Source organism: Aptenodytes patagonicus, chromosome 6, assembly GCF_965638725.1.
Source record: "Aptenodytes patagonicus chromosome 6, bAptPat1.pri.cur, whole genome shotgun sequence".
Taxonomy (NCBI): domain Eukaryota; kingdom Metazoa; phylum Chordata; class Aves; order Sphenisciformes; family Spheniscidae; genus Aptenodytes; species Aptenodytes patagonicus.
Genome location: NC_134954.1, coordinates 76,136,171 through 76,163,471, shown reverse-complemented (window position 1 = coordinate 76,163,471; position 27,301 = coordinate 76,136,171). Strand labels below are relative to the sequence as shown.

Sequence of the window (27,301 nt, the reverse complement as noted above, 5' to 3'; positions counted from 1 at the left end):
CTGTATGAGGGACTTGTTTTTTCTCCCAGTAGAGCTGTTTTGGAAGGTGCATGTGGGAAATTTGGATAAAAGCAGAAATGTATAAAGCTCTGGAAACTGATCTGTAGCTCTTTCCAGTTTTAATCTCTCTCTCTTCTTTGTATGGCAAGCTGAAGTTCCAGATGTTGTTTTGGCTTGGAGATAGTGAATAGGGGAAAAATAAGCATTCTTAATGTTAACAGAGTCAGACTGGCTGGTTCTGTACTGACAGGAAAATGGAGAGATAAAACCTCCATTAATGGTGCATGCGCTGCCTAAGTAGCCAATAAAACAATGCCGTCTTCACTGGAAATAAGTCCCAGATTGGCAATGATCAGTGCCAACTGCAAGAGGAGACAGCTGCAGAGGCTGAGAAGTATTAAAGTAAAACTAAACATTAACTTACTTGGATAGTAGTGGGGTTTTGTTTGAGTGTGCAAATCCCCCTTTCCCCCTTTTTTCAGTTAGAAGTTAATTCTTGGCCTCTTTCTTCTTGCTCCTGACACGCATCTTAGAGTCCTGCTTGCTTACCTTCAGTAGCTGACTGTGGATGTTAGGTGGGGGTGCAAAGCTGGGGTGAAGGGATGTCAGTAAAATGTGCTTTTAGGGTCAGATGGTTTTATGGCTCTTAACTACATCAGAGTTTTGTCTTGGAGCACCAGTGTGGTTTTTGAAGCTCATCCCCCTGATGAGCTCCATTTATTGTGAGTTGCAGAGCGGTTTGGGCATGCATGTGCTGGGTTCCTTCTGGAGGAAACTAAGCTGCAAGCTCTGTTTCTGGTGTGCACCAAATGTTCTCCATCATGAAACATGGGCATAAAGGTCTCAGCCTCTTCTGGACAACTTTGAGCCACATGTGGTAGTGGCAACTCCCAGTAAAGGGACCAGGCTAAATCCACTCTTAAGTAAAACTGTTGAAATGCTTGTTAGGAGTATATATAGTGGCCAGGAATGCAATTTCCTGTACTAGTCTATAGGTATATGTAGAATAGCCTATCCATTTTCCATGTTATATTACATTAAATATATCAATATGCTGTGTCCCGTGTCTCTTCCTGAGCTGTTCCTCCTGTCATGCTTATTTCTAAAATGTGTGAGCAGTTTATTTTTAAATGATTGCTGCAGTTCTGCTTATTTCCTCCTTAATCTTTTTGGTTTTTTCTTTTTCCATTGTTGAGACTAGGAAATAGCAGTTTCTGGTCAGTGGCCTGCTGCTCCCATCGCCCGTCCCTTCCAGTATGGCGTAGTTGTCCTTCGGGGTTTTTTGACCAGTTCTTGTAAGAATGCTCAATTCACTTGCCTTGTTTAATACTATAAAGCTAAAAGTTAATAGTGCTGACACTGACTCATCTAAGTTACAGAGGAGCCAAGCTGTTACAGCTCTTCTGGTAGCTGAAATCTTGTCTGTTTGCTGCTTGGATTTGGGATAAACTTGTCCATGTCACAATTTGTGTAATTTATTGAAACAAGGGTTTGGCTTTGTTTTGGGTGGGTGGGAGGGAACTGGTGTGTGTTGGTGTAACAGAGTAAGAGACACTCGGAGCATGTACAGTCTTAGCCAGTTGGACGTGCATGTTAACACGGGCTAGGATTGTAATGACTTAACCCTTTTTGCCTTGTTTTTGCCACAGAGATGGGACAATGTGCCTGGAGCCAGCTGGCTGACCAGCCGTGGTTGTGTAAGCATTGCCTGATGCCCCAGAAACACCATCCTTAGAAATCCTACAGGACTGGGCTGTAGGAAAAGCTTCAGAATAAATGGGCCATTGCATACGTTTGCTGGAGGAAGATACAGAAAGAAAATCTGGGTGTAGGAGACTCCTACTGCCTACCTTTGTACTGCTCTGCATTCTTTCACTCGGCTGCCTGGAGGCAGCAGTGGGGTGTCTTGCTCATGTGGTTCATGATTCAAGCCAAGCCCAGATGTTTTCATGCCCAGTCTGGCCTATTTTCTGAGAATAATTTTGGATGCCTCCGTCCATTTTATTGTGGTTTCCTTAGCGTCTAGTCCAGCTGAAGCTAAGATGATTCCTGGCCTAATTGAATGCTCATAGGCAGACACAGCAGCTACTGCTTTATCTCTGCAACCATGTTCCTGTGAACTTCAGAGCACTCAGAATTAGATCCACACTGGTGAGAACCTGAGGTTGTTTTTTGTTGCTGTTTTTCTTTGAGTGGAAAGTTTTGCAGCATAAAACTCAGAAGAGTCTATCTTGTGGCCAGGAGGTAGGTGAAAACTCAACAGATTCCTGTGGAGGTAGATCTGGCCTTGCTGACCAATCTGGCTTTCCATTTCCACTGAGCAGCAATAAGGATATGGAAACCTTTTCATACTCGCTGTTGGACCTCTTCATCAGTATTATCATCTGTGCTGACAGGTTGATGACAATAACTATCCAGGGCATCCAAAATTTAGTTCCTTGTGCCTTTGACAATGCTCTGTGCCCCTTTTGTAGGAACAGTTTCCATAAAAGGTGTTTTGTGGGAAGTATGTTCGCTCCTTTAACTTGTGCATTCTCATCTCAGAGGAAAATGGCTTTATGCCAAATACTTCCTGACATTGAGAGAAAAAAAAGTGGTGTGGTCACCTACTCTGTATGAACAAGTGGTGTCTTTTCTTGTATCCTATTCAGAACAGTCTCTTACTCCATCACTTCCCATTAGTGAGGAGGGCTCTTGACCCAAAGCATATTTGGATGCTTCCTTTTTGAAAAGCAGTTGGTGAAGGTTATCTTTTAACTTGTTGTCTTCAGTCTGTTATATTAACAATCATGACTGGATCTGCTCTGTGGAGATGTTGAACCTTGGAAATCGCCAGTGGATGTATGTCATAAGCTCACTTTAATCAAGAGAGTATGGCTTTGTTTCTACGTGATCATAGATGAGTTGCTCTTAGGTGGTCCTTCATTCAGAGATCCAAAGGTAGACTTGTCTGTAAAGAGAATTTTAGCTTGCACTTTACTTCATGTTTGCAGCTAGGAGTATGTGCGAGGTCAGCTATGGTAATTTAGCTGTTAAATAGTAATTTGATTGATTGGTTTTGGCATCTGTAGCAGCAATTAAAACAAAAGTCTGAGTAAATACATGGAACAGCTTTCTGAAGATACACAAGTACAGCCAGGTTTGGCAAGGCCATGTGAGATGCGTGAATTTGAAAGCTTATAGCTAAATAGGTGGAAAGGGGCCACTTATAACAGCTCTGGAAAGAAGTGTCAGAATTGTATATATTTGGAGTAAATTTGATATTGGGAGAGGTGACAAGATGCCCGATTATTAGATTGAGGGTTGCGTAGTATGGCAATGATGAACGTCGGTTGTGACTATGAAAGGGTAATTCCATTGTCAGGAGGGACACAGATGTTTACCTGTGAGGTCAAGATGGACACAGCTAAAACAGCAACTAAGGAATGTCAGGACAGAGTAATTTGGAAAGAAAGATCTCAAGTGTTTTAGTATACAGGTTTGAATGTTAGCTGGATTAGTGTTGGCAGGTGAGGCTGCCACAGGTAAGACATGAGCAGAACAGAGACCTGTGGTGGAGGTTGCGGAGACTTATAAAGCCTCAGGTGAGAAAGGGGGACAGCTTGCAGGATGCACTGAGGGAGTTGGAGCAGAGCAAGGGGAAAGGGATCATGGTGGAGGGTGAGAACAGAGGGTAAAGCTGTGGTGTGAACAGCAGCACAAGTAAGTTGGAGGTTAATGTTGCTGACATGGAAGGGACAGAAATATCATTGGAGAGTTCTAGGATGGAGAAAAGCCCCAACTGTTCTATATCTTACTAGCTCCTTAAACTCAGCTTTGAGTTACGTTCATCGTAGTGATGACTGACCTTCCGATGTTACGTTTCTAGATTTAATGGGGTTCTGTATGCCTCTGTGCGGTAGTGTCCAATTTGCATAATCTCAGCAGAAGAAGAAAGGTTGTAGACCACCATGCCTGTAATATAACTTGTTTTTTTCTGTACTTTATATTTAAGAACAGAATGATACGGCTCTGGCCTGTCCAAACAGGCAAGACCAAATTGTAGAACAATATTGTTAAAATTTTGTGGTGGTGTAATATAATCTCTGAAGAATTTTACTTTCCTGTGCAGCAGGGTGTTTCCTTCTTTTCTGGATTGCTAATTGCATTCAGCTTTTTGGACTCCAAAGTAATAGTTAATGAAAGAATCTGATGAGATGAATAGCTGTTCAGCAACACGTGCCTGTGGAGTGTTAGGAACTTCTGTTCTCAGTCTGATTTGTTCTAAAAAGATTTTGTTAATTTGTATTTGGCTTCCTTTGGATCGCTGACGTTTGGGAGCAGTTAAGCTTTAAGTGGTGTGCAAAATGAATAGCTGACTTTTTCGTGTCCCTTAACCTTTCCTACTTTGTAGCAACCCATCACTCCTGAAGAATGCTGTTCTAATCCCGGTGTAATCCGTGAGCAATGAGCCGGAGGTGTAAAGGCCGGCTCTCCCAGTGTCCCAGCTCTCCTCTCTGCCCCTCGCCATCGAGCGGTGGTCACGCATGGTGGGGCTGCTCCTGCAGTGCCGGCAGCCCCATGCCACAGCAGCTCTTCGGCCTGGCAGCTGCGGCGTGTTGTTCCTCTGCACATCTCGCTCTCCTGTCCTGCTTGTCTGTATAGGTTTGGTGGCTTTATTTTAATGAACGGCTGTGTTTGCTGTGTCATGCTGCAGTTATATTATTCTGCCAATGCAATGAAATGGATTAAAAAAATATTTTTTTTAGCTAATTTTTATCAAAATACCACAAGCTGCATTCTGGTTAGGCTGCTTGGGCTAGGGGATGTAAATAGAGTATTCTTGTGGTAACAACCCTGTGAAAATAATTGTAGAGGTTCAGATTTACCTAGGCAGACAAAATCCCGCTGGGATTATTGATGTGCAAATGAGGGTCCTCACTGGTGGTGAAATACCGATGCAGATAAGGGGTCACCCGGAGAGTCCTGCGGCAGTAAGGGAGCTTCCAGCAGCTCCTTCAATTCGGTTACTGAGTTTGGCTCTGAATGATCTGGCCTGATAACATCAGAGGCTGAAAATAAAAAGCATTTGCGCCTCTTAAGGTCCCTGTGTATGTGAAAACACAGAACTAGACTGTAGTGAGACACTGCTTAATTAATACATTTGTAGGAACTAGACTACACTTTTATGTTTCAGCAGGGCTTGCCAGAGTGAGAGATGGTCTTTGAATGCTGCTCACATAATATAATCAGACCTTGGCTTTTCTACTAAAAGAAAAAAAAAACCCACAACACACAAAAACAACCCAAGGTGAAGAAATGAGTATTCAAAATTTGTGTAAAGAAAAAAAGAGGTGAAAACCAGAAAAAAAAATTGAACTTTTTTGAGGAAAAATTAGGACTTTCATTGGTGAGACTGAAGCTAACGATTTGTTAGAAATGTTTGTTTTGTGTTGGCAGAAGTGTTCTGTGAGAAACTTAACACACAATATATGTAATATTTAAATAGTTAATAAAAAGTATTCAAAAATCCTGATCTTAAATTAATAGTCATTGATCTCATTTAGACCGTAACTTCAACCATCTCAGTTTTTTTGTTAAGATTATAATGCAGTTCTCTGGAAGAGTTAAAACAAACTGTAGGACAGGACCATGTGGGGATATTCGGTATCTCAGCAGTGTACACAAACAGTGACACAACCTTGGACTTCTGTAGGGCTTGACATAGGTGCAGTGGTTTTGATACCTGGTTTCAGTCCAATGTGATGATGTACTGTGATTGACCATCTGGTAGAATTGCAGTGCAGAGAGATCTTCTGTCATCCTGTCTTGCAGGCCACCTTCTGAAACTTTCCTGAGGCTGATTGGCGTGTTTAGGTTATTATAATATTATCTGGGGACATGCCACAGTTTCTCTTAAGTGGTCTCACGAAATGGCAAGGGCTAGCCTGCCAGGAGGGCTCTTTGCTGAACCAAGCCTGTAGCAGGAGGGGGAGCTGGCAATTGCTTGACACAAGGAAAGTGAAAGTGCGTAATAAAAATGGGAGCTTTGTTTTAGACTAAAACAAAAAAAAAACCTAGAGAAATGTTCTGATGAAAATATTTTTTTACTTGGCAGATTGTTAGGATTTTGCTTTAAAAAGTATATTTTATTTGGAGAGCTAGGGGGAGTGAGTGTTAAGACCCTGCTGTCTTGCTAATTCTTTTGTAGGGACTGAAGGTGGTGGGTTTTTTTGTTGTTTTTTTTTGTTTTGTTTGGGGTTTTTTGTGTGTTCCCACCACCTCTCCTGTGCTAGCACTGGCAACATTGCACTGCTCAGCTGAGCCTCGCATGTTTAGTCACAGTGAAGACTAAACAGTGTGTGGTCTGATCAGTGGCCTGGTCCAGCTTACCCCATGGCCTTGCAATCACTGCAGCCAAGAGGAGGAGTGAGAGCCTGCTTAGAGTGATGGCAGTTAGCTGAGGACACGGTTGGACAGCCAGTTTTGGCACTGCTGTGTCTAGATTGGTCCAAACTGGTTGTGAAACCATACCCTAATAAAACTTGACTCTGATCCTGTGTCAGACTATATGCCCTTTCTGTGCAGATATGAATTAAGCTCAGTGTTTCTGCCCATACTTCTTGTTTTCATCACCTGTCAAGACAGACGTGCCCAGGATGTGATATAAGCAGTGTTTGATAGGCAATTTTGGAACGCCTGCAAGCTGTGAAAGTGTGTTCCTCCCTGAACTCCTTCATCACATACTGCACAGATAAGATCTTTAATAAATAAAGTATTGCTAGCTGGATGAAAGCAGGCCAAGTCTCAAAGAGGTAGACTTTGAGTAAGTTAAAAGTAAGTAGCTGTTACTGTGTGCGTTTTGGGTTTGTGTGGTTATTTTATTTTTCCTAAAGAATGCAGAAACAGCTTTTACAGGCAATTTCTGATAATTTGTTAGTTGAAAATATTTGTGTTTGGGACTTATTCACAGCTGGTGGATAAATCCAGGTTTTCTGTTTAGATTAGAGGGAGTTTATATCTTCACTGGAAGTTCTGTGCTGAGATCTGACAGCAGATACTGGCTTCTGAGAGAGAACAATTCTAGGGGAAAAAGTACTGTGTATGACAGGGTATTTTGCTTGCCTCTTATGCCCAAGGCCTCAGCACAAATTAAGTCGCCAGCTGTTAATGGAAATTGTCTCCACTTTGGGCACTTGGAATAGCCTTAGCAAAGTGAGTGGTACCCAAGGTTGTCTACAACTCTGAATTGTTTCTAATAGGGGAAATGTCCAAGAAACTTTGCAGCTATGCAATGGAGCCTTTTTCATGGCAATTACAGAATGCAGCGTTCCTCTCTGGTAGGAACTATCTGTGTGCCATGTAATAATACCTGTGTAGCAGTAAAATGTATGTAGTATAAAATAACATCTTTGTTTATATGTGAGAAGCCACAATAATTCACGTATATCTAACAGTGTCTTGAACTGATACCTACTTGATGCCTCAGGCACACAGGTTGTAAGATGAAGCTACTGCATGCTTTGACTGTTCACTTGACTGTCTCATGAAACTGCTTGTAAATTCACATCTGTTAATTTGCCCATACAAACGAAATCATATGTAGTTGGTTCTTTGCAGATGTGGAATTGCATACCTCACTTTCAAGATGCTCACAGCGATGACATGATCAGTGAACCATACGCAGTAACTTAGTGAATGAGTGTGTTTAAGGGATGTTGCTGTGTTCAGGCTCTGCAGAGGAAAGCTGTTCCACGGTGCAATGTTAATCCTTGATAGCTGCCTCCTCGTGAATTTATTTACCCTGCAAGGCAGTAAATGATATGGAAAGAAGCGCATGTGGCTTCAAAGGCACCAGGAAGTTGCAATATGTATTGGGGTTTTCAGATCAATTTAAAAATGTCTGTGCTTACTTCATCATTTGAGTAAACCATCCACCATTGGGTTGCCTAAGACATCCGTATTGATGCAATACCTACACACTACCTGAACTTTTATACTTGGGCTTTCTAATGACAAGCCACTTCTGTCTTCTGTCTCCTTCAACCACACAGGGAAGTTCTGCTGCCTACATACAAGGTCGTGAGTCCACCTGCTCACCAGCTGACCTGCATGGGGAAGCTAGCATTATTTTTGGTCTCTTCTGTGCCCCTTGTGCATCCTGGGCCTTCAGCTGCTCTGCTTATTCTCAGGGGATTACCCCTGTTCTGGGCACAAGAGAGCCCTGCCTTCCCCTCCATTAAAGGAAAGGCTGTATGTGTGTGATTCGTGCCTTCCCCATCCTGCTCAGGAAGGGGCTGGTGCTGCTTCTGGTTCACTACTTTGCCTAGGTAAGATTATTTTCTCTCTTGGATAAGTGGTTGCATTGTCCCTCCGTGTCATCCTGTGTCTGTCCCCTCACCCTGACATTGTGAATGTTAATTATTTGTTGTCCCATGCTATGCCATTTCTGCAGTTGGTGTGTCAGCTGGAGCCTTTGGGTGACAGCATAGGCAATAAATGGATTCTTACTTGCATATGCCAGGAGGGAGATCGAACAGGATTTTATTTCTATAAGTGACGCTCGTGCTTTGTTACCTCTTCCTTTTCTTTTAAGAACCTAGGGAACGGCTATTCATGAGCATATTCAGAGCTATTAACCTCATAAGGAGTAACTTTCATGACATTTTACATTGTATAGGTTGTTTTCCTCCTGGTGGTTTTTATTCTTATTCAGCAGTGTCGTGATTTTGCTTTGTATATGAGGAGTATAAGAGAACCAGTATCTTGCACACTTCACTCTCTCTGGTTTTGTGGTCATTTGAATCCAAGACACTCAGCCTTTCAAGGTGGCAATCTTTTGCAGATTTTCTTGAGCTGAAGTGTATTGATGTGTGTCTTGTGCACTTCCAGGTGGATGCCAAATGGAGTTTGTGGCTGGCTTCCATCTTGCTGAATTCTGGCAACAAAGTTTAGACTTTAAGAAAGGAACACCCAAGGTTGCTGTTCTCTGACATTAGGAATGCCTTTGTGTGTGCTGTTCTGAGGTTGTTAGTTAGTTTGTGTGTGTTTCAATTAAAAAAAAAAAAGCTGTGAATTATTGCTTTTAAATGCACATCTTTCCTTCTAAAGACACAGCTGTTGATGAATTTAGCTTCTATGTGGCTATTGTGGATGGTAGAATTACAATCCAGTGTTATGGATGTTTTCTTTTGATACAAATCTGGTGAGGTACATGCAAAATATGTACAGCCCTTGGGCTCTTGGCGGGTTGCCACCAGGACTGTCAGTGATAGTGTGGGTGCTTCTGATCTCATCAGAAAAGTCTGAACTCCCCTAATGGTTCGTGTTCCCATGTCTGTGTCATATTGAGATGAAATGTAATCTTAAATTTCTTCACTAATTGGACTTACTCTTTTGTCTGGTGTGGTCTTTGCTCTGTATCAGGGTGGTGGCATCAGAGATTAAACGCTGTTTCCCAACAGCCTGTGCTGGTGTCAGTGTGGTGTTTCATGTTGTCTTAACTCCCAGTTCTTCTCTCCCCTGTGGCTTGTTGCAGCAGCGATCTTGACAGTCCCAGCTATGGATCCGAGGTCTCCCTCACCCCCATGCTGCTGTCAGGCCATAAAGGAATGATTTGGCAGGAGACAAATAGTTTTCTTAGGAAGAAAAGAGAAAGCAATTTATGTTTGCTGTGAAAGCGGAAAAGGTACTGGGGTTTTCAGGATAGATTCTTTAAAGTGTTGGGACTTTATGAATACAAACCGTAAGGATTCTATCAATTCTTTTATCTAAAACAATTAGTTGTGCATCTGTATGTTAAGTTGGGTATCCTAACCAAGTATTATATCTGCCATATGCTATGCTTATTATTGTTCATTTAGGCTTCTGAAAACAGTTTAATTTATTCCTTCTTTGGAATCCAAAGCTGATTTCAGAGTAGATACTGGCCTGCTCTGGAGCTAGGTTCTCTTCGTCGTCTGCACTTCACAACAGATTTGTTTGGAAATCTGTTAGCTGCTACTTTAAAAGAGACTTTTCCATCGTGACCTATAGCAAGATTCAGGTTTTCTAATTATATGCCTTTGTAGGAAAAAGTTAAAACCAAATGATCTTCTTTTCACTGTACATGGATGAAATTCACAGACACTGTAACCTGTCTCCAGCTCTGCCATAGAGCATCCAACACCGGTGTGTATGAAGTATGGCATGGAGTGCTTAAATCCCAGGTGCTCGTGTTTTGAATGCCCTCTAGTGGCTACTGCAGCTGTAATAGTTCTCCTATAGGACACGTTGAACAGTTGCAGTTAAATAATAATAAAGATTGATGTGTCTAGAAAGGAAAACAAATTTTGTGTGTTATTTGCTGGTTGCTTTCTCATTGCTCTTTCTTTATCTGGATTAAATCCCAATCCTCCGCTTTGGAAAAAGTTCTTGTGAATACAAACATGAGATAGTAACTGGATATCTTATGGATCTCTAGATCCATAGCAACTTGCTATGGAGTTTTATTAGAGAATGTTTTGTTCTTTACATTAAAACTTATATTTTCTTTCTCTCTAAACAAGTAGTAAGTGGAAGAGACATGCTTGCTGGTGTCACTAGAACCAGAATTTGGTTCTTATGTATGTGTATTAATTGCTTTAAAAAAAAAAAAGTTATTTTTTTAAGCAATGCAAACAGGACTTTTAAACTCATCCCCTGCTGTGTCTGCAGTTTGCAACTGGGATAACCTGAAAGTCAAACAGAGCAAAAGCCTGGCTGCAGTATTGCATGTGGTTTTTGTGCCTTCACTTAAAAGGGTACTGTGGGAACGTGGATGACTGTAAAAACCAGAGCACCATTTCAGAGCCGCAGGACACCGGGGCTCCGTCCCTGCCCCAGCACCTATGGTGGCTCTGAGCAGTGCCAGTGCCTGGTGGGACCCCTGGAGAGAGGCTTCCCAGCCCCGCATCCCACAGCTGCCTTGCAAGCGGTGTGCTCTCCAGGCTTATTTTTAACTGCTGATTTAACAGGTGCGTGGCAGATACAGCATACCCTGAGCAAAATGGCAGCCAGCAAGGAATCGTGACACCTCTTCCGAGGCTCTGGCAGGATTTCAGCTGTATAAACAGTGTGTCTGTCGGCTGGTGCTGGGTAGCGGCGTGGGCTGAGAGCAGACCTCGCCTGATCCCACCTGAAATGTTCTCTTGTCTTAGAGCAGGGATTAAGGACTTGACATGGTTTTAATATAGTGAAGAGTTTTATTTGGCATTTTTTTAATTTTTAGGGTGGATGCACTTGCTCTCAAATAATTTTTGAAGGAAAATCGGTGTTTTGCAAAGGTCAGAGTCTCCCTCCCAACTCCTTCCCTCCTCTGGTCTCTGAACCCCAGCAGGCCCAGTTGAGGTGGTGTAACTGGGCTGTACTGTGCAGGCAGCTTGCCAAAAGCCTAAGAGCTGTACCGAGTCTGCACATACATGGCACAGGATTTTAACTGGCGATAAGTACATGAAGAGTGGGGGTTTTTTATAGGCTGTTGTAAGTATGCACAGCACTCCTCAGCGAAAGCAGACAAAATATTCTTTGAGGCTTTTGGGAAAATGAGTGTCTACAGGAACAAAGTTTCATAGAAGCAGGGTTTAAATTCTTAGTATTTGGCTTTTTTCTTTGAGAGGACCATGCATGCTGTGAAATTCATAAAGTCTGTTAATAGTCTGATTTTGTTTTTTGCATTTATAATAGGAAAAGTCTATTCATAAATGTAACCCTACCAAAGAGGCTTGCACATATAGTTGCTTGCCAATGCAGGGCTGAATGCAGGTCACTCAGCAGGCCTTTCTATAGGCACTGGGCAAGCTGTTTCTGGTCTGCGGGACCAGGATCTGGGCTGGAGCAGTCTCTGACCCAGCTCCTGCCTGTCCCTGCTGGCGCTCGCTTGCTGAGTCACCGCAGGTGGCTTCACTTCGGTGTGCCCACCTCTCCTGCAGCTGTGACGCAGGGGAAGGATGCCAGCCTTTTTTGTGTTAGGCAATTAAATGCATTTAACAAAAATTTGGTGTAATTTCGGGTGCATTACTCAATGAAGTCATCCTTGGGCTGTGTTGAAGGGGAACCTTGAACAGTGTTTTGGATGAGGGATTGAGAATGACTGTTATTGTGGTTTTGTGGCTTTTCTCCTTATTTCATCCCTATGGTGAGGACTAGTAAAAATCCTCATACTTGTTGATGAATTGCTGTCTGTCTCAACCCGTGCTGGCTTTGTCCTGAAGTGCAGACATAGGCTGGGGTTGTGGGGGCATGTGGAATCAGAGGATGGGGAGCTGATTTTAGCACCCTGAACATGTTACAACTCCCCTTCTTGAGATGGGAAGTAGTCACCGTGGGCCAGCTCCCATGGGAGGTTGTTTGCCTCTTCGGGGGGGGGGGGTGCAGTCTTGGATTTCCTTCCTCTGAGAAATACAGGGCAGGGACTTGTGTGTGCGTGTATATATATAGGGTTTTTTTTTTTTAGGGAATTGAAATAAACTGTTTGAAAAGAAAACAAATAGGCACATGCAACTTCCAGAGTTTTCCTGGTTTCCATACTGTGGTCTGCTTACTGTATCTAAAATTCCTTCTCTCTAGCCAGCTCACGTTTCTTGTGTTCAGCCTCCTTTCCTGGCAGAACTGAACTGAACTCACTGCAGGTTCCTCTCCTGCTCTCTCTGCTTCAGCCAGGTTTGACAGCCAAGGGAGGGGGGACTTGCAGGCGGTGGATGGCTGGGAGGAGGGAGGGAGCCCAGCTGAGGGGAGGCTGCAGCGTGTGTGGGTCTCTGAGCCGACCTGCAGCATCTGAGCCGGTGTGATGGCTCCCCGCCAGCAGAAAACAACCATTGTCACTTTTTTAATTGGGCATGGAGGATGCAACCGTGAATTACAGATCTGTAGAAAATCTGGCAACCGCTCTGCATGTTGGCAGCATGCTACTGTTTAATGTCTTAACCCACTCTATGTTGTCAAATTCATTTTTGTCTCTTGTAAAGCCCTTTTTCCTTGTGGTCAGCGTCCCCGCTGTCTGAGGGGCTCTCTGGGTGGATCGGCTGCCCATCCCTGTTGGGCTCACCCTGAGCACTCCCCTCTGCCCAGCAGCCTCCAGGGCAGCTGGCTCACCCAGCTCCACTGCGGCTGCGGGCCGGCATCATTAAAATAAGTTTTCTGCCTCTGCTCTTTGAACCATTGGTGTGTTGAAAGAAAGAGGGCATGTCTCATGAGCCACCTTTGTCTGGACTTGCAGAGAGTTATCCAGGTGTAATGCTGAGGAAAACGCTGGTGTAAGCTGTTCAGCCAAAGGAAGTGTGCGTGGTGGCTGAGGACAGTATTGCTCTCGTGTCCTGCAGCTGCCCCCCCTTTGGAGTGATGGACCCCTTTGAGCTGATCCAGAGCATTGAGCAACTGATCGTTCCCTGGGATAGCTTTCTTCTGCTTTAAACTTCCTATATTGGATTGCTTAATGATCATGCTGCGTATGACTTTATTTCATAGTGTTTCTAGCATAATTGTTGAAGGTTAAATATTGGCATGTATTAAGAATGCATTGACGTGTATCAGGAACGAGGAAGGTAAAGTTACTTGGTGAACTGATGTTTGAAAGTGAGTGTTTCACTCCTAGAGGTTAAGTGGTGAGCATTGCCTGATCCTTTCTGTAAGGACAAAAACTTTGAATACTTGGGTTCAGACATATTTAATCATCTTAACTGATGATGAAGCAATTACTGAAATGTTTCTCATACTCTGCAAAACAAATCCATGTCAGGAAATAAATACAGAAGTAAATGGCTTGGCTTTCGTGACCAAGCACTTAAGCAGCCTGTTAATGATTTGAAAAGGCAGCAACAGAAGATATCTCAAAGAAAAATGGCAATATCAAACTTATTTTCAAGTTTCATCTGCTTCACTAGAGTTGAAAAATGAAGACAAATACTTACACGTAAGAAGAATGGTAGTGAATCAGTGCCTTGGTCAAGGAGAATAACTTGTTTTGCACGTACTACTTGCCTCTGCTTTTGACTGAAATTTTATGGCATGTGATGAGGCCAGAGAGTCTCTGTAGGAACCAAGTAGCATAGGACAGATGAGCCCTTCCGAGTCATCTAGGCCTGCTTGTTGGGTTAAATCCCATTGAAGATTGATTGTAGTTAATCTCTATCCCTTCGTAATAGTGATCACTTAAATGCATAGTTTAAGAAACTGCAGAAAAGTTCCTTTCAGAAGCCTGTTAAATAATCTTTATTTCATAGTAAAAATTGGAGCTTTATTTTCTTGTAAAGACCAAATATCCTGGAAAAGATTTGAAATACACAAGAGAATTCACTCCTTCATTTACTGTTATAGAGGGAGCATGTGCCTCTACTGATATGCTGGAAACAGCCTGAGTTTTCACACAGGTGAAATGAAGCTGGGCCATTGAAAGGAAAACCCTTGGAAAAGCAGCTTGAACTGGGAAATTACTCTTCTGAGAGTGGTGTCTCCCTTAAATATATCTTGCTCTTTTTCTTGCCACCTAGCAATGGTTTCTGCTGGTTAAAGAAAGTTATTCAGAGTTTTCTGGCTGAGGTCTTGTCTGTTTCCCCTCAAAGCCCAAATAATACACAGTTTGTGGGCCTTCTTTTCAGTTCACAATAATTTAACTTTTTAATACCTGGTTGAAAGAGCATATATTCTATTTTACATGCCTGCTTGGTACTGAAAGGGTTCATGTTTTCCTACTAGCATGCTTCTAAATATGCACTGTAGTTGCATGTGATGTTTCTGTGACTCAAAAAAAAAAAAATTAGATTTAAGAAATTGCAGTAAATTATGAATTTTATAAATGAAGGAAATGACTTAGGAAACAAGACAGTAAAAAGGACACCAATCAACCTTGGTTGTTCTGCGTTTTGTATAAGGAATTGATGAAAGACATTGCTAAGCAGTGATTTTGGGGTGGTTACATTTTAAGACAACAGTGAAAGTGTACACAGCTCCCATGTCTCTTCTCTTTCTGCAGCTCTACAATGGTAGATGGAGTTATGATTCTTCCTGTGCTGATCATGATGGCGCTTCCCTCCCTGAGTTGGCAAGGTGAGTGACGTGCGTGGTGGTGCAGTAGCTGTCTGCTGCTGGAGGAGCCGGGTTCGAGCGCCGGCTCAGCTGTTGGAGCCGCCTGGCACTGCTCCACGGCACCCTGCTCGCTTCACGAGCTGACGGCATGGGCAAATTCCTCTCAGGAATGAGATGTTTGCTTTTCCATTTCAAGTTGCTTCAAAGGATGTTCGTTGCCATTTATGTATAAAATGTACAGCAGGTGCGATTGGCATAGGTCTTGTCAGGGCCTGGGGAGGGAAATGGGAAACCTTGTTTGAATGGCAAGTTATTGAGCTATGTAACAAGTAGGCCTCTCTAGCCCATGGGCTGAGGTGCAGTTGTTGTTTGCATTCTTAGAAGTGAAGTTTTTTCTCTGGGAAAGCTCTTTGGAGTATTTAGTGTGGTGTTAGATAACTTTTCAATGATTGTTCCACTAAGGTCTTTGAATATGGAAAGTGACTTTTTCATAAATCGTCTATGGCAGTTGTGTGCACATAAAGGTTTTATGACATGCAGTACATTTAAGACTTGCCTCAGCAAAATCGGAGAAGGGTGTTTCCACTGCCGTGGAGAGGCAGGAATGGTTCATTTGAAGGTCTTCTGGATGTTTTGGGAGACGACCTGAAAGATGCATACTTGCTACTTGCAAACAGCCTTTTAAAAATGTTGAATAAAGGTTTTCTGTGAGTAACTTGGTTTGCTCAGTTTTAAATTTTAAGTGACTCGAGAGGTGTATCTAGTGTTTGTTACGGCATATCTATGTTCTTTTGTGTTTACCTTGTGAAATCTCTTTCTGAAATACTCTGCTAAAATGCATTTATTTTCAAATGTTAATGCAAATAATAAAAGGGAGAGTACATTAAATGGAATGTTAGCATGGATGGTGGAAGGTGAAGATTAAAAACGCACAGAGGTCTAGTGGTTGACTTTAGTCATGTCTATGAATAGGAAATTGAGACAAAATTTAAAAAGGGAGGAATGCTGGACAAATGTTAGTGGAAATACATTAAACCGCTAATGTTATTGATACAGTATTATCTTGAAATAAGGTTTGGTAGCAGTTATCACACTGTACCTTCTTATCACTCTTGAAGTGCAGCTATCTGAAAAAACATTTGATAAGCAGCTTTCAAAGCTGCTTATATTAAAAATCTTAAAGTTCAACCACCTGCCTTTCACATCCTTAACATGAAGAGCAGTAGATGGGGAAGAGAAACACATGGAAACACATGGAGCTTCTGGTTAATTTCTCTTGTACAATGTGTGGAATCAGACACTTGCACTACCTGCACAGTGCAACCTATAGAGCAGTATTATCAACCCACCCTACCCTTCCAAAGCTACCCTACATGTGTTCAAATCTTAGTTATTTGACCTGACTCCACTTAAAAAAGGAAAGTAGGTGCTAGGGCTTAGAATGGTATCTTTTTATTGAAAAGATGCCAATAAGTGATCAGGAGGAGAAGAGTTACTAAATCCATGCCAAGACATTTTCTTTCTTTCCCTGGCTGTCTGTAATACTAAGACTGGAGGTACAGGATCACGCCTCATCTGGGAGCAAAGGCAGAGCTGGGCCAGATGTGCTGCTGGAACGCGCTTTGGACAGAGTTTGTGTGGGGGCAGGAGCATGTGAGCAGAGATGTGCAGATGTTGTGTTCTTGCTGTCCATCTGCCTGTGCCAACGGGACATCTACGAAGAACAGAGTTTCCTGTTCATGATGTGGAGCTGCCGTGCCGAGAGAGAGCTTGTCCAATAATGCTTTCTAAAGAACTCTGTGTTTGGGGCTGCATTTCTCTCCCACGGTGATAGAGCTCCTGTGAAAGACTTTGTAGAAGAAACATGATAATCTTGCTTTGCTTTTCTTGCTTTATTCCTTCCCTTCTCCTCCCCTCATATTTTCTTTGTCTGTTTTCAACTTCTTGTCTAATGCACTTAAATAATACTGCTCTTCCCTCTTTTCATGTTTGCTAGTAGTAATGCTGTTCTTTTTCCTTTGGAAATAGTTTCCTACTTCCAAGCTGGTTGTAGAGGGGTGTTTGGGGAGGCAGAAATACCTAGTGGACCCCTCAGCAAACTTTCATTTACATCTCTTCATCTAGGTTTTGGCTGCTTCACCAACCAGACACATGGTAGCAATGGGAGAACTCACCGCTTTGTTCCTTGAGCATCTAAGTGCCGCTCGGTGCTTATGAGCCAGCAGCCTATGCTAGGGCTAAGGTGGTAAGACCAGAAGCGCAGACTTGTGTTTGGAATGTTTTTCAAGGGGGAGTGCACCTTTAGAGATCCTTTGAGGGAATGGAAGTTGATCCTCTGCTGCCTGCTAACATTCCCATATGCTTTTTCTGAATTTTGTAAAAAGTTGATGTTCTGGGGGAGAACAGTTATTTTGTCTTCCCTTTGCACAAAATAACAAAAAAAAAAAGTGTGAAGCCTTCTGATTTTTTTCCCCGTGTGTTTTATCACAGATCAAGCCACTTCCTTTCACTGGGATTTGGGCTAAGTTTGGGGTTTTTGCATTTTTGATGAGTGAAAAATGTCTGGGCATATCTTTGGGTAGCATTTGGGGTAGACTGACTATTTCTGCATTGCTATTAGGCTTCAGAAGATGAGATTAAACATGATTTAAAAAAAAAAAAAAAAAGCAACTCCACAACCCAACCCAGAAAATCACTGGGTAGAATTCTAAGTGCAGAAACACGTCTCTTCCCTACTTGAGTGTCCAGAAAATCCTTTTATTCTAAAGGTTTATTACAGCACTTACTTCTGTGTTACTTCTTTATTAGCCCTGTAAAGTGGGGAAAGGGGCTTTTCTTCATTTCCCAAGAAGCTAAACGCTGACGAAATAATGTCATGCCTATGCTTGAGAGCGTGAGGTTTCTCACTTCCTAGCGACCGTGCACAAATACCGTTTTCTGCTCCCGATGGCAATGTTAGGAGCATGGTGCATGAAATGCTGCCGATGCTTCTGCCCTCTCTAATGGCTGGGGGAAGGCATCTGGGCCGTGTTCTGACTGCTCTGGCTGCTGCAGCTTCCCTGCCAAACGCAGTCCCTCTCCTGGCTGTGAGAGCCGGGCAGGCTGGAAAGGGTCTTGTGTCACACCATGGCCAGGAAGCATTTGGGAGCTACTGAAACTCCAGAAACTACTGTCTGGCCTGCTGGAAGCTGGCTCTGGGAACAGCCTAACCCCCTCTCCAGCAGCTGGGCTTTTGGGGAGGCTGCCCTTCTGTGGAGCCGCGCACCTCTGCCCGGCCTTGGAGCTCTCCGACTGACTGTCACTGTCTGTAGCGCCTGTGCTTTTTCTGTTTTAGGGTTTTTCGTAATATGGAGAACAATAATAAGACTAAACAGCTGTTTCTTAGTGCTGGAAAATTCAAAGGATTTTGTTAAATTAATAAATCCTATATAAAATAAATTAGGCTGCCCAGGGAAGTGGTGGAGTCACCATCTGTGGAGGTATTTAAAAGACATGTAGATGAGGCGCTTAGGGACATGGTTTAGTGGTGGACTTGGCAGTGTTAGGTTTACGGTTGGACTCGATGATCTTAAGGGTCTTTTCCAGTCTAAATGATTCTGTGATTATTATTATGGCTGTTGTATAATGCTTGTTACTGTATGCATTGAGAAAGAGAAAACTCTGAATGGAGTAGTCATCTCTGCAAGCTTATTATTTTTTGTTTCCCTGAAATGGCTAAGAATTATAAAGGGAAACTAAGCACCAAAAAAGAGCTGTCTAATGTACAATTAAATGGACTCTAAAGAGATTTTAATTTTTCCAAGTCTGCTTTCCTTCATCTTCAATTCATTATGATGTGAAGCCCTAGCAGATCCCACCTCTTCCCCCAGTCCTAGTCATTTAAAAAGAACATTGCTGCTTTTAAATGTTTTGGCCTTCGAGCGTGAAGTCCCTTTCGTCCTACAAGAGATTTCAGCAACTCTGTAGCTTCCAAGAACTCTGAAATAAGCTTCACCTGTGATTTGTAACCTTTCTGGTTTGATTTCAGGGTTTTCCACTTGAAAAGAGTGATCCTGCTTAGCAGGTGCTCCTGCTCAAAGCCAAGCAGCAAGCCTACAAAAGGGATAACAACCATAGTACGGCTCCGAGTGGTCTCGGGTTGGAAAGCCGGAGCCCGGTGGCTCAGGGCTGGGATCGGCCGCGCGTGCCTGAGGCTAGCCGATGACTGCAGTGTCTGTGCATGTTCAGTATGTGGCCACGGAGGCACAGTGCCTTCCTGCTGCACAGCTGTGGGCTGAGCTGGAGGAGAGCTACCGGACGGATCTTCTCTGCCCTCTCGCTTGTGACTGAAGATGTCACTCCTTTTTGCTTTGCCTCACTCTTCGGTAAAGAAGAATCAATTAGACGGAATTGTGCCTCTTAAACTTAGGCTGATGTGAAGTCATGTCTTGGTGAGCGAAGGACTAGTTTGTTTAAGGCTTGTTTACCTCTGTCCATCCTTGGCCACCTGGCTTTTTTTTCCAGCCACATATTAAGAGGTCTTGTGTCACGTAGATTATCCCTCTGAACACTCGCTCGCATGCATGTGCTAAATATATATTACATCTGTGTAATAAGATGTCCTAGTTTTTATCTGCAAGGTGAAATTTTGAAAGGGATGATATGCAGTGGTCGTGCCTCACTGGAAGGAAATTATTTGATATTGTTAAAGCCCTTCTTTAAAAGGTACATGTAATATAATTAGAGTCTGTGTCTTTAGAAAGAAAATTGAGACTCTTATGGTGTGTGTGTATATATATGTTTTTACTTTGTTATGCTTTTAAAAATTATTTCAGTTCAATATTTGCTGACCATGTCACATAGTTAACGTAAGCATTTTTTCAAGTCAAAGCAACTGTGTTGCTCTAGTGCCAATAAGAAAAAGTGGCCAAGTGCCTATTGTACTAGCTGTTTCGATGGAAAATGAATCACTCTTCTAAATGTGAAGAGATCACCTCAAAATTAAGGTGTGTTACCAGAAACATATGTAGTGTATTTCTCCTTGGAGAGAAGTTTGGTATTTTCCCAAACAGTTAACAATGTTTACAGTCCAGGAATTGGATATAAAATATGAAATAAAACTGTCTAGATTGGTAACAGGTTGTGTGAAACAAACTTCACATAGAAGTAAATGACTTGTCTTTGTTTCCTTGCATCTGTACATTTCCATCGTTAACCAGTGTTCTGAGTCTTATGGTTTGGTGTCCTATGGATTCAGGTTGGGACGGCTGAGGCTGTGTGCCTGCACATGAGCACTGCACGCAGCATAACGTGTCCTGTGCAGTCACCAAGAGGGTTAAATGCTGCACCTTCCAGTTTACTGATTAAAATGTGGAGTGTCTTCGTTCTTGTTCTGTTGAAATACCTAGATAATTAGTCAGCACTTTTAATTGTTGACTTTCACAAAATGAATAAGCAAACAAAATAAAGGAGCTTCAATTTTAACACTTTCATAATAATGAACTAATAAACTAGTTAATGAGAAGTTAATGCAAATCTCTGTATCTTTGTGTGGCAAGTCAGATTTTTGTGTGTGTGTGTGCAAAATATATATATGGGCCAGAAGTGCAGCAATGAGTCTCTGTATTACGAAACAAAAATATATGCAGTGAATGTGTTTAGGTAATGGAAGTATTTTTAAGCTTGGCTTCTTGCCTGCACGTGTTGCCTGACTGCTACATAAGTAGTTGGCCTGACAGCCTTCCATGCCTGGAGCTATTGTTGAGTAGATACTTACCTCTGAGCGTGTGTGTTTGGGGGAGTTGATCTGCTTCAGCCATAACCTCTTGATTGCAACTGGCCTGTAGCATTTGCTGGTCACATCTGCTCTGCAGACTTGCTCGCACAGCTATGCTCGTGAGAGCTATGGAGAAGTATCACCCAGTCCAGCTCTGTCTCTGCTGTGGATTCACTGTATGCCAACAAAACTCTGCTTTGCAAGTGCAGCTGGTTTCACTTTGGGAAATATGGCTAGGATATCCAGCCCTTCATAGCTGGCTTTGTGCATGAGGAGAGTGCTTTGTGGGTATAGTACAGTGGTTAGCTTGTACGTGTTCACTGAAGCATCAGCCCGTCTGTCTGATCTCAGGCTTCTGACCTGCAGCTCTGTCTTAGCTGGTGGCCTGCAGAGGCAGGAATGGGAGGACATGGTCAGTGCTTTGGCTGGTTCTGCAGCCTGAATAAGCCTTCCTGTTTGGGTAAAGCTCAACCTATTTTTTAAGTGAGTGTGGCACTGCAGGAGCATTAATGAGGGAAGGGCTGGCTGGTGCATGGTAATACGCCATGGAGTTGGAAAACCAACTAAGTAAAGAAAGGAGCAGTTTGGGCATAAGGAATAGTAACAGTCATGAAGGAGAGTGTCACTGTTTCCAACCCAGGAGCTCTTCACCAGAAATGTTTCATTTTTACAGCCGATAATTGGTCTGTAGTGGTCCATGGACACATCAGAATCTGCAGCAGTTCACATGCATATAGTCAGTGTTACTCTGTCTTCATGCTCTGTTAAATGGATCCACAACCTGTGTGTCGTGTTAGATCGCTCGCCCTGCCTTCAGACTAGAGCAATCTTTTCAAAAGACAGGTAGCATGTTTGGAGTTGCAATGCCTTAGTTCATTGCTTGTAAGGGATATCAGGTTTGCTCTGCATGGGCTGATAAATTGCCCTGTGGCTGCGCAGTTGCTTCCTGGCCCATTTTGGGATTGCAGAGCTCCTCCAAGAGGTGGCACATGAGGGAAGGTGGTTTTCTGCCAGAACCTCTCCTCTGGCTTGTGTGAGGTTTGCTCAGTTTTGAAGGGTCCTTGGCTCAAGAGAAGAGGGAAGCATTAGGCTGGATCAGGCTACAAGCCAGATGAATTTTCCTTGTGGACTTGGTATGGCTCTCAGGTGGTAGGTTAGTTGTCCTACTCTGTGTAGCAGCTATTTCTGCTGTTACTTAGTAGCTGAAATGGCTGTTACTGCAGCCTGCAAACCGCTTCAGCTCTGTCTTCACAGGCCAGTGTTTGTCAATGACAACAGAAATGTCTCGCTCGCTGGGAGGTACTGAAATCAGAGAATCGTTTAGGTTGGAAAAGACCTCCCAGATCATCGAGTCCAACCGTAAACCTAACGCTGCCAAGTCCACCACTAAATCATGTCCCTAAGCACCACATCTACACGTCTTTTCAATACCTCCAGGGATGGGGACGCAACCGCTTCCCTGGGCAGCCTCTTCCAATGCTTGACAACCCTTTTGGTGAAGAAATTTTTCCTTATATCCAATCTAAACCTCCCCTGGCACAACTTGAGGCCATTTCCTCTCGTCCTATCGCTAGTTACTTGGGAGAAGAGACCGACACCCACCTCGCTACAACCTCCTTTCAGGTGGCTGTAGAGAGCGATGAGGTCTCCCCTCAGCCTCCTTTTCTCCAGGCTAAACAACCCCAGTTCCCTCAGCCGCTCCTCAGAAGACTTGTTCTCCAGACCCCTCACCAGCCTCGTTGCCCTTCTCTGGACACGCTCCAGCACCTCGATGTCCTTCTTGTAGTGAGGGGCCCAAAACTGAACACAGTATTCGAGGTGCGGCCTCACCAGGGCCGAGTACAGGGGCACGATCACTTCCCTACTCCTGCTGGCCACACTATTTCTGATACAGGCCAGGATGCCATTGGCCTTCTTGGCTGCCTGGGCACACTGCCGGCTCATGGTCAGCCGGCTGTCAACCAGAACCCCCAGGTCCTTTTCCGACAGGCAGCTTTCCAGCCACTCTTCCCCAAGCCTGTAGCGTTGCATGGGGTTGTTGTGGTGGAAGTGCAGGACCCGGCACTTGGCCTTGTTGAATCTCATCCAGTTGGCCTCGGCCCATCGATCCAGCCTGTCAAGGTCCCTCTGCAGAGCCTTCCTACCCTCGAGCAGATCAACACTCCCGCCCAACTTGGTGTCGTCTGCAAACTTACTGAGGGTGTACTCGATTCCCTCGTCCAGATCACTGATAAAGACATTGAACAAGACCAGCCCCAAAACTGAGCCCTGGGGAACACCGCTCGTGACCAGCCGCCAACTGGATTTAACTCCATTCACCACCACTCTTTGGGCCCGGCCAGTTTTTTACCCAGCAAAGAGTGGGTAAAGTCCTTGGTCCTAAAGGGCTCTGTGGGGAAGGCTGTTCTTACCAAAGGTACAGATCTTTTAGGCAGGTTGTGACCATGCCTTGGGAGGAAGCCCATTTTAGATCTCTGGCTTTGAATGCCTTTGGCAGTTCCAGCCAGACAAACCAAGATTAAGGTCTTGTGTGTTACAATACCAGTTGTGTTTTACTGCTGCTGTTGTGGGAGGAGAAGGAACAGAACTTTGATTATAGGAATGTTTGGCATAATTTTTTTCTTTTTTTTTCTTTTTTAATTCCCACAAAATTAGCAAAGTTATTACTTGGTATGTGTATGACCGGAATTGTGTATACCAGTACTTGAAATCAATGTGACAGGCACTGTCTGATTTCAGGATTCTTTCCCTAATTAGTTTTTGTTAGTGGTTCAAAAATGGAAAATTGTATTTGTGTATTTCTTCATTGTGGGAAGAGGGGAGGAAACCAAAGCGGAAAACAAACTGTGTTATATTCCCAGTGGGCAGACTCTCATGGTAGGCTTGAAAAAGTCCAACATGTGGTATGCTCAGCTGCTATTTTAGAAGCATCCACTGTATTTGTGGCTGCAAATTTTTCTTGTGTGTTAGTACTGAAAGAGAGAACATAAATATGAGTTAAGTTGCCATAAACGTGTGTATGTGTACGCACGGGATGTGTGTAACAGATAAGTGACTTGTTCTGTCCTTCACAGTTGTGCCTCTTTTCTCAGCCATCTGTGAGTGCACATGGCTGTTTACCACCATGGGCACCTCTATTTTCCAGGAAACTGAAGAGCGTCCAGTGTTCTCCAGCAGCTAGTTGAGAGTGGTGTCCTCTCCTGCAGAGACTGGAGTGGCCCAGTGCTGTGTGTTTAAAGGCATGTGATATTCCTGAAAGTGGCAGTGTGTGCGGTTCTGTGCAGAAAGAGTGGGTTTTTCCTAGCTAGTGATCTCTGGACACTTTGCTGAGGAACTTAGAAGTTTAGTTTCCTACTCTATACGTTCTCTTAAAAGTTCTTCCATTTACTTAGCTGAAGCATCTGGAGTTGGAAGGGAGGTGTTGTACCTGCTGACAGTGTGTGCTGCTTCTCACTTTATTTTTTATCTCCGTGGTTACTCAGACTTGCAAGGTACTCCTCAAAGGCTTGTCTTTCTGGGAAAGTTGGTCCAGATTTACTTTTCAAGCAAGCTAGTTAAACCCACTAAATCCTATGTAGCTGTTTCCGCTGCAAATTTAAATGGCCTTAATTTGATTTAGTTAGTCATTTCTGGAATGCTTGAGAATATTTCCATATAGAAATATAATGTGTTTTAGCAAATCTGTTTTAAATTTACACTGTTTGTTAGGTTTTTTTCCCTCTGCTGAGTGTCCCTGTGTAGATGATCCTCCCATGTTGTATAGCTGCAGTAGTGTGTGTGCGCAAGAGGTGACGTAAAATGTCACTGAATTCTCAAAATTTGAGTACTTGGAGTGGGCAGATATGAGTGGTATTTGATGATGCAAGCTCATATCTTTGTCTTGCTGAAACGGCTAAATTAGTATCATTAGCTCCTACTTGCTGGTTCTTCAGCACTAGCTGCAAGTAATATTTCTTCCCTTAAACAGAAGGTTTTATTGTCTAATGATTTCGTTATCTCTATATTACTGAAGCTATTAAGAATACAATGGTGTTTTTTCCTCAACTCTCCCCTTTTACAGATGATGAACTGAAGCCAAATACAGTCCAATACGAATGTGTGTGTGAAGGCATGTCCTGTGGGAATGGAGATCGTTGCCAAGGCCAGCAATGTTTTGCTTCCCTGAGCATTAATGATGGTGCTAAGGTTTACCAGAAAGGCTGCTTCCAAGTCTACGAACAAGGGAAAATGACCTGCAAAACACCTCCGTCTCCTGACCAAGCTGTTGAGTGCTGCCAAGGACACCTGTGCAACATGAATATCACTGCACAGTTGCCTTCTTCTAAAGGTGAGAGGTTAATTAATAAACAGTGAATTTTAAGAAAGAAAAAAGGTTTGGCTTTCATTTGATGTGATGGGGGTGAGATGGTTTCAGTGCTAGCGAAAGTAAGGGCTTAATCAACACAGTAAAGCCCTTTCTATTTTGTTCCCCACCCTAGGGCCCACTGGCACACATCTGATGTCCACAGGTTGAATGATCTGTATTGCTGGATGAATGACGGGTTAAAGCGCGCAGTCAGGGTCAGGATTGAGTTACTGCCTGTGAGTGAATTGCACAGGCACAGGTGGGACTTGTTCTGACAGCTCTGCAGGGAGTTGCTGTGGTAGCATCCTTTGTGTAAGTGCATACCCATAGCTCTGGCTGTGTCACGGCCTCTCTGGGACTAGGTGGCTACCAAGTTAAATGTTGGTGTCAGTGCTACTGGTTTTAAAGACTTTCTCTGGGAATTTGCAAATTTATTTTTTTCTTTGTTTTTTTTCCTCCCCTCTCCTTTCCAAGGGCAAACCTTTCAAGGAGAAGCTGCAGGTTACAGCATGGAAACACTAATCATTGTTATACTGGCTCCTGTGATAGTGTTGATAGTTTTTTCTGCAGTAGCTGTGCTGATCATCCGGAGAATACAGAAAAACCATATGGAGAGGCTCAATTCTAGAGATGCAGAATATGGTACAATTGAGGGACTCATTGCATCAAATGTTGGAGACAGCACGTTGGCAGTAAGTAACCTGTGTGCATGGTGAAAATATGTGTGAGCTTTCTTCACTTCCAAACTCCCCTCTCGTACCCTCCAGACATGGCCACATCAATAACAGGACCTTTTGCTGCCAGGGGATGCCACTTAGCATCAGGACTTCTGTGGTGACATTCCTACGCTTGCAAAGCAGTAGTTTAAATGAAATTTAACCAAAAGATGGCTTTTGCAAGTATAGCTCCTTTGACCTGGAGAATGGCTATAAACTGTAGTCAAACTGTTCATGTTCCTAGAGGCAATGTCTAAAGAGCAAAACAGAGTATGCCTGATTGTTGGGTAGCCTGAAGTGATATGAAAGGTGTAAAAAAAGTACTGCATCTTTGATATATGAAAGACAGCCTGAAAAGTTTGAGAAGATGTGATGCTAGGGGGAGAAGAAAATACAGATATTTGTAACTTTCAAAAACTTCAAACCTGACTCCCATGATCTTAGTAGAAGGGCTCTTGGACGGCTAGGAAATTAGTGAAATTTTGTTGACAGAAGAGCAGTAGGAATTTTAAGAAATGAGAACTGCTTACTCAAAATTCAGTTTTTAAAATACGTTCTTGTTCATGCAGTCTCTGGAAAATAAAATGACATGGGGAAGTGTTTCCTTTTTAAAGACTTAATGTATCTTACCATTTCACTTGAGGCCAGAAAAAAAAGTGTTCCCAGCATCTTTCCCATGCTTTATCGAAACTGAGCAAGTAGGGCTTCAGAGGCAGCTTGAGTGTTTGTTTCTGAAACCAATGCAAAGAGGAAAAGTTTTCTCCTCCTTGCATTTCTAAGATAAAATCTCTTCAACATTAAGAGGTTGGAAAACATTTTCCATTTTGGTGCTTTGCCGCCATAATATGCTTTCACTGCTGGGTTGAAAAGTGGCTAAAGAAAAATGGTCCAAAACACAAATATTTTTAATAATATGCTACTAAATACATTGACCGGGTATTTTCTTTCTGTGTTTCAGACTGTGTTTCTCTCTGTACGACAGAGAAACTGAAATGCGTATTTCTTTAAGTGAGGAATAACCTTCAATATCTTCCTTAGAAAATGTTGGTTACCACCAACTAGGGAAGCAGTTTTGACTATGTCCAAAAAAAATACCCCAGAAAATGGTTGCACCTCCTCACTGAAAGTTGACAACCGCTTTGCAGGCCCAGCTATGGGAATTTATTAAAAGAAAGATCCGTGGGACTGCTCAAAAAATAGAACTGTTTTGAAGAGCTGGAAACTATTTCTTGCATCTCTTTATTTTGAGGCAGAGGTGTTTCTATAAAATACTGCTGTGAATAAGTGCTGGAAGAGTTACGTGGAAAACCCTTTCATTCACAAGACAGTATGATGTGACAAGTAAGCTTTCAGGGCTTGAGATGGCCAATAAGAGATACCATTGGAGCAGGGAAGATTCTTCTTTGAGGAAGAATAGGTTAAAACTGAGTAATCGGACTCCTGGTCATCTGGATGCCCCAATAGGCA

The 27,301-nt window shown here is 43.1% G+C and overlaps 1 protein-coding gene across 4 annotated transcripts in view; it reads left to right on the top strand.

Moving 5' to 3' along the window:
- ACVR1 (activin A receptor type 1) overlaps nucleotides 1-27,301 on the top strand; it is a 69,770-nt gene that overhangs the window by 19,139 nt on the left and 23,330 nt on the right. For 3 of the 4 annotated variants that reach the window (XM_076343240.1, XM_076343237.1, XM_076343241.1), the window contains 3 exons: nucleotides 14,966-15,039; nucleotides 24,834-25,100; nucleotides 25,593-25,810. In XM_076343240.1, the coding sequence (XP_076199355.1) occupies nucleotides 14,973-15,039; nucleotides 24,834-25,100; nucleotides 25,593-25,810 (552 nt within the window). In that variant the 5' untranslated portion in view covers nucleotides 14,966-14,972. Of the gene's footprint in view, nucleotides 1-8,201; nucleotides 8,310-14,965; nucleotides 15,040-24,833; nucleotides 25,101-25,592; nucleotides 25,811-27,301 lie in introns of those variants that run through there. The other variant, XM_076343238.1, reaches the window with a different exon arrangement.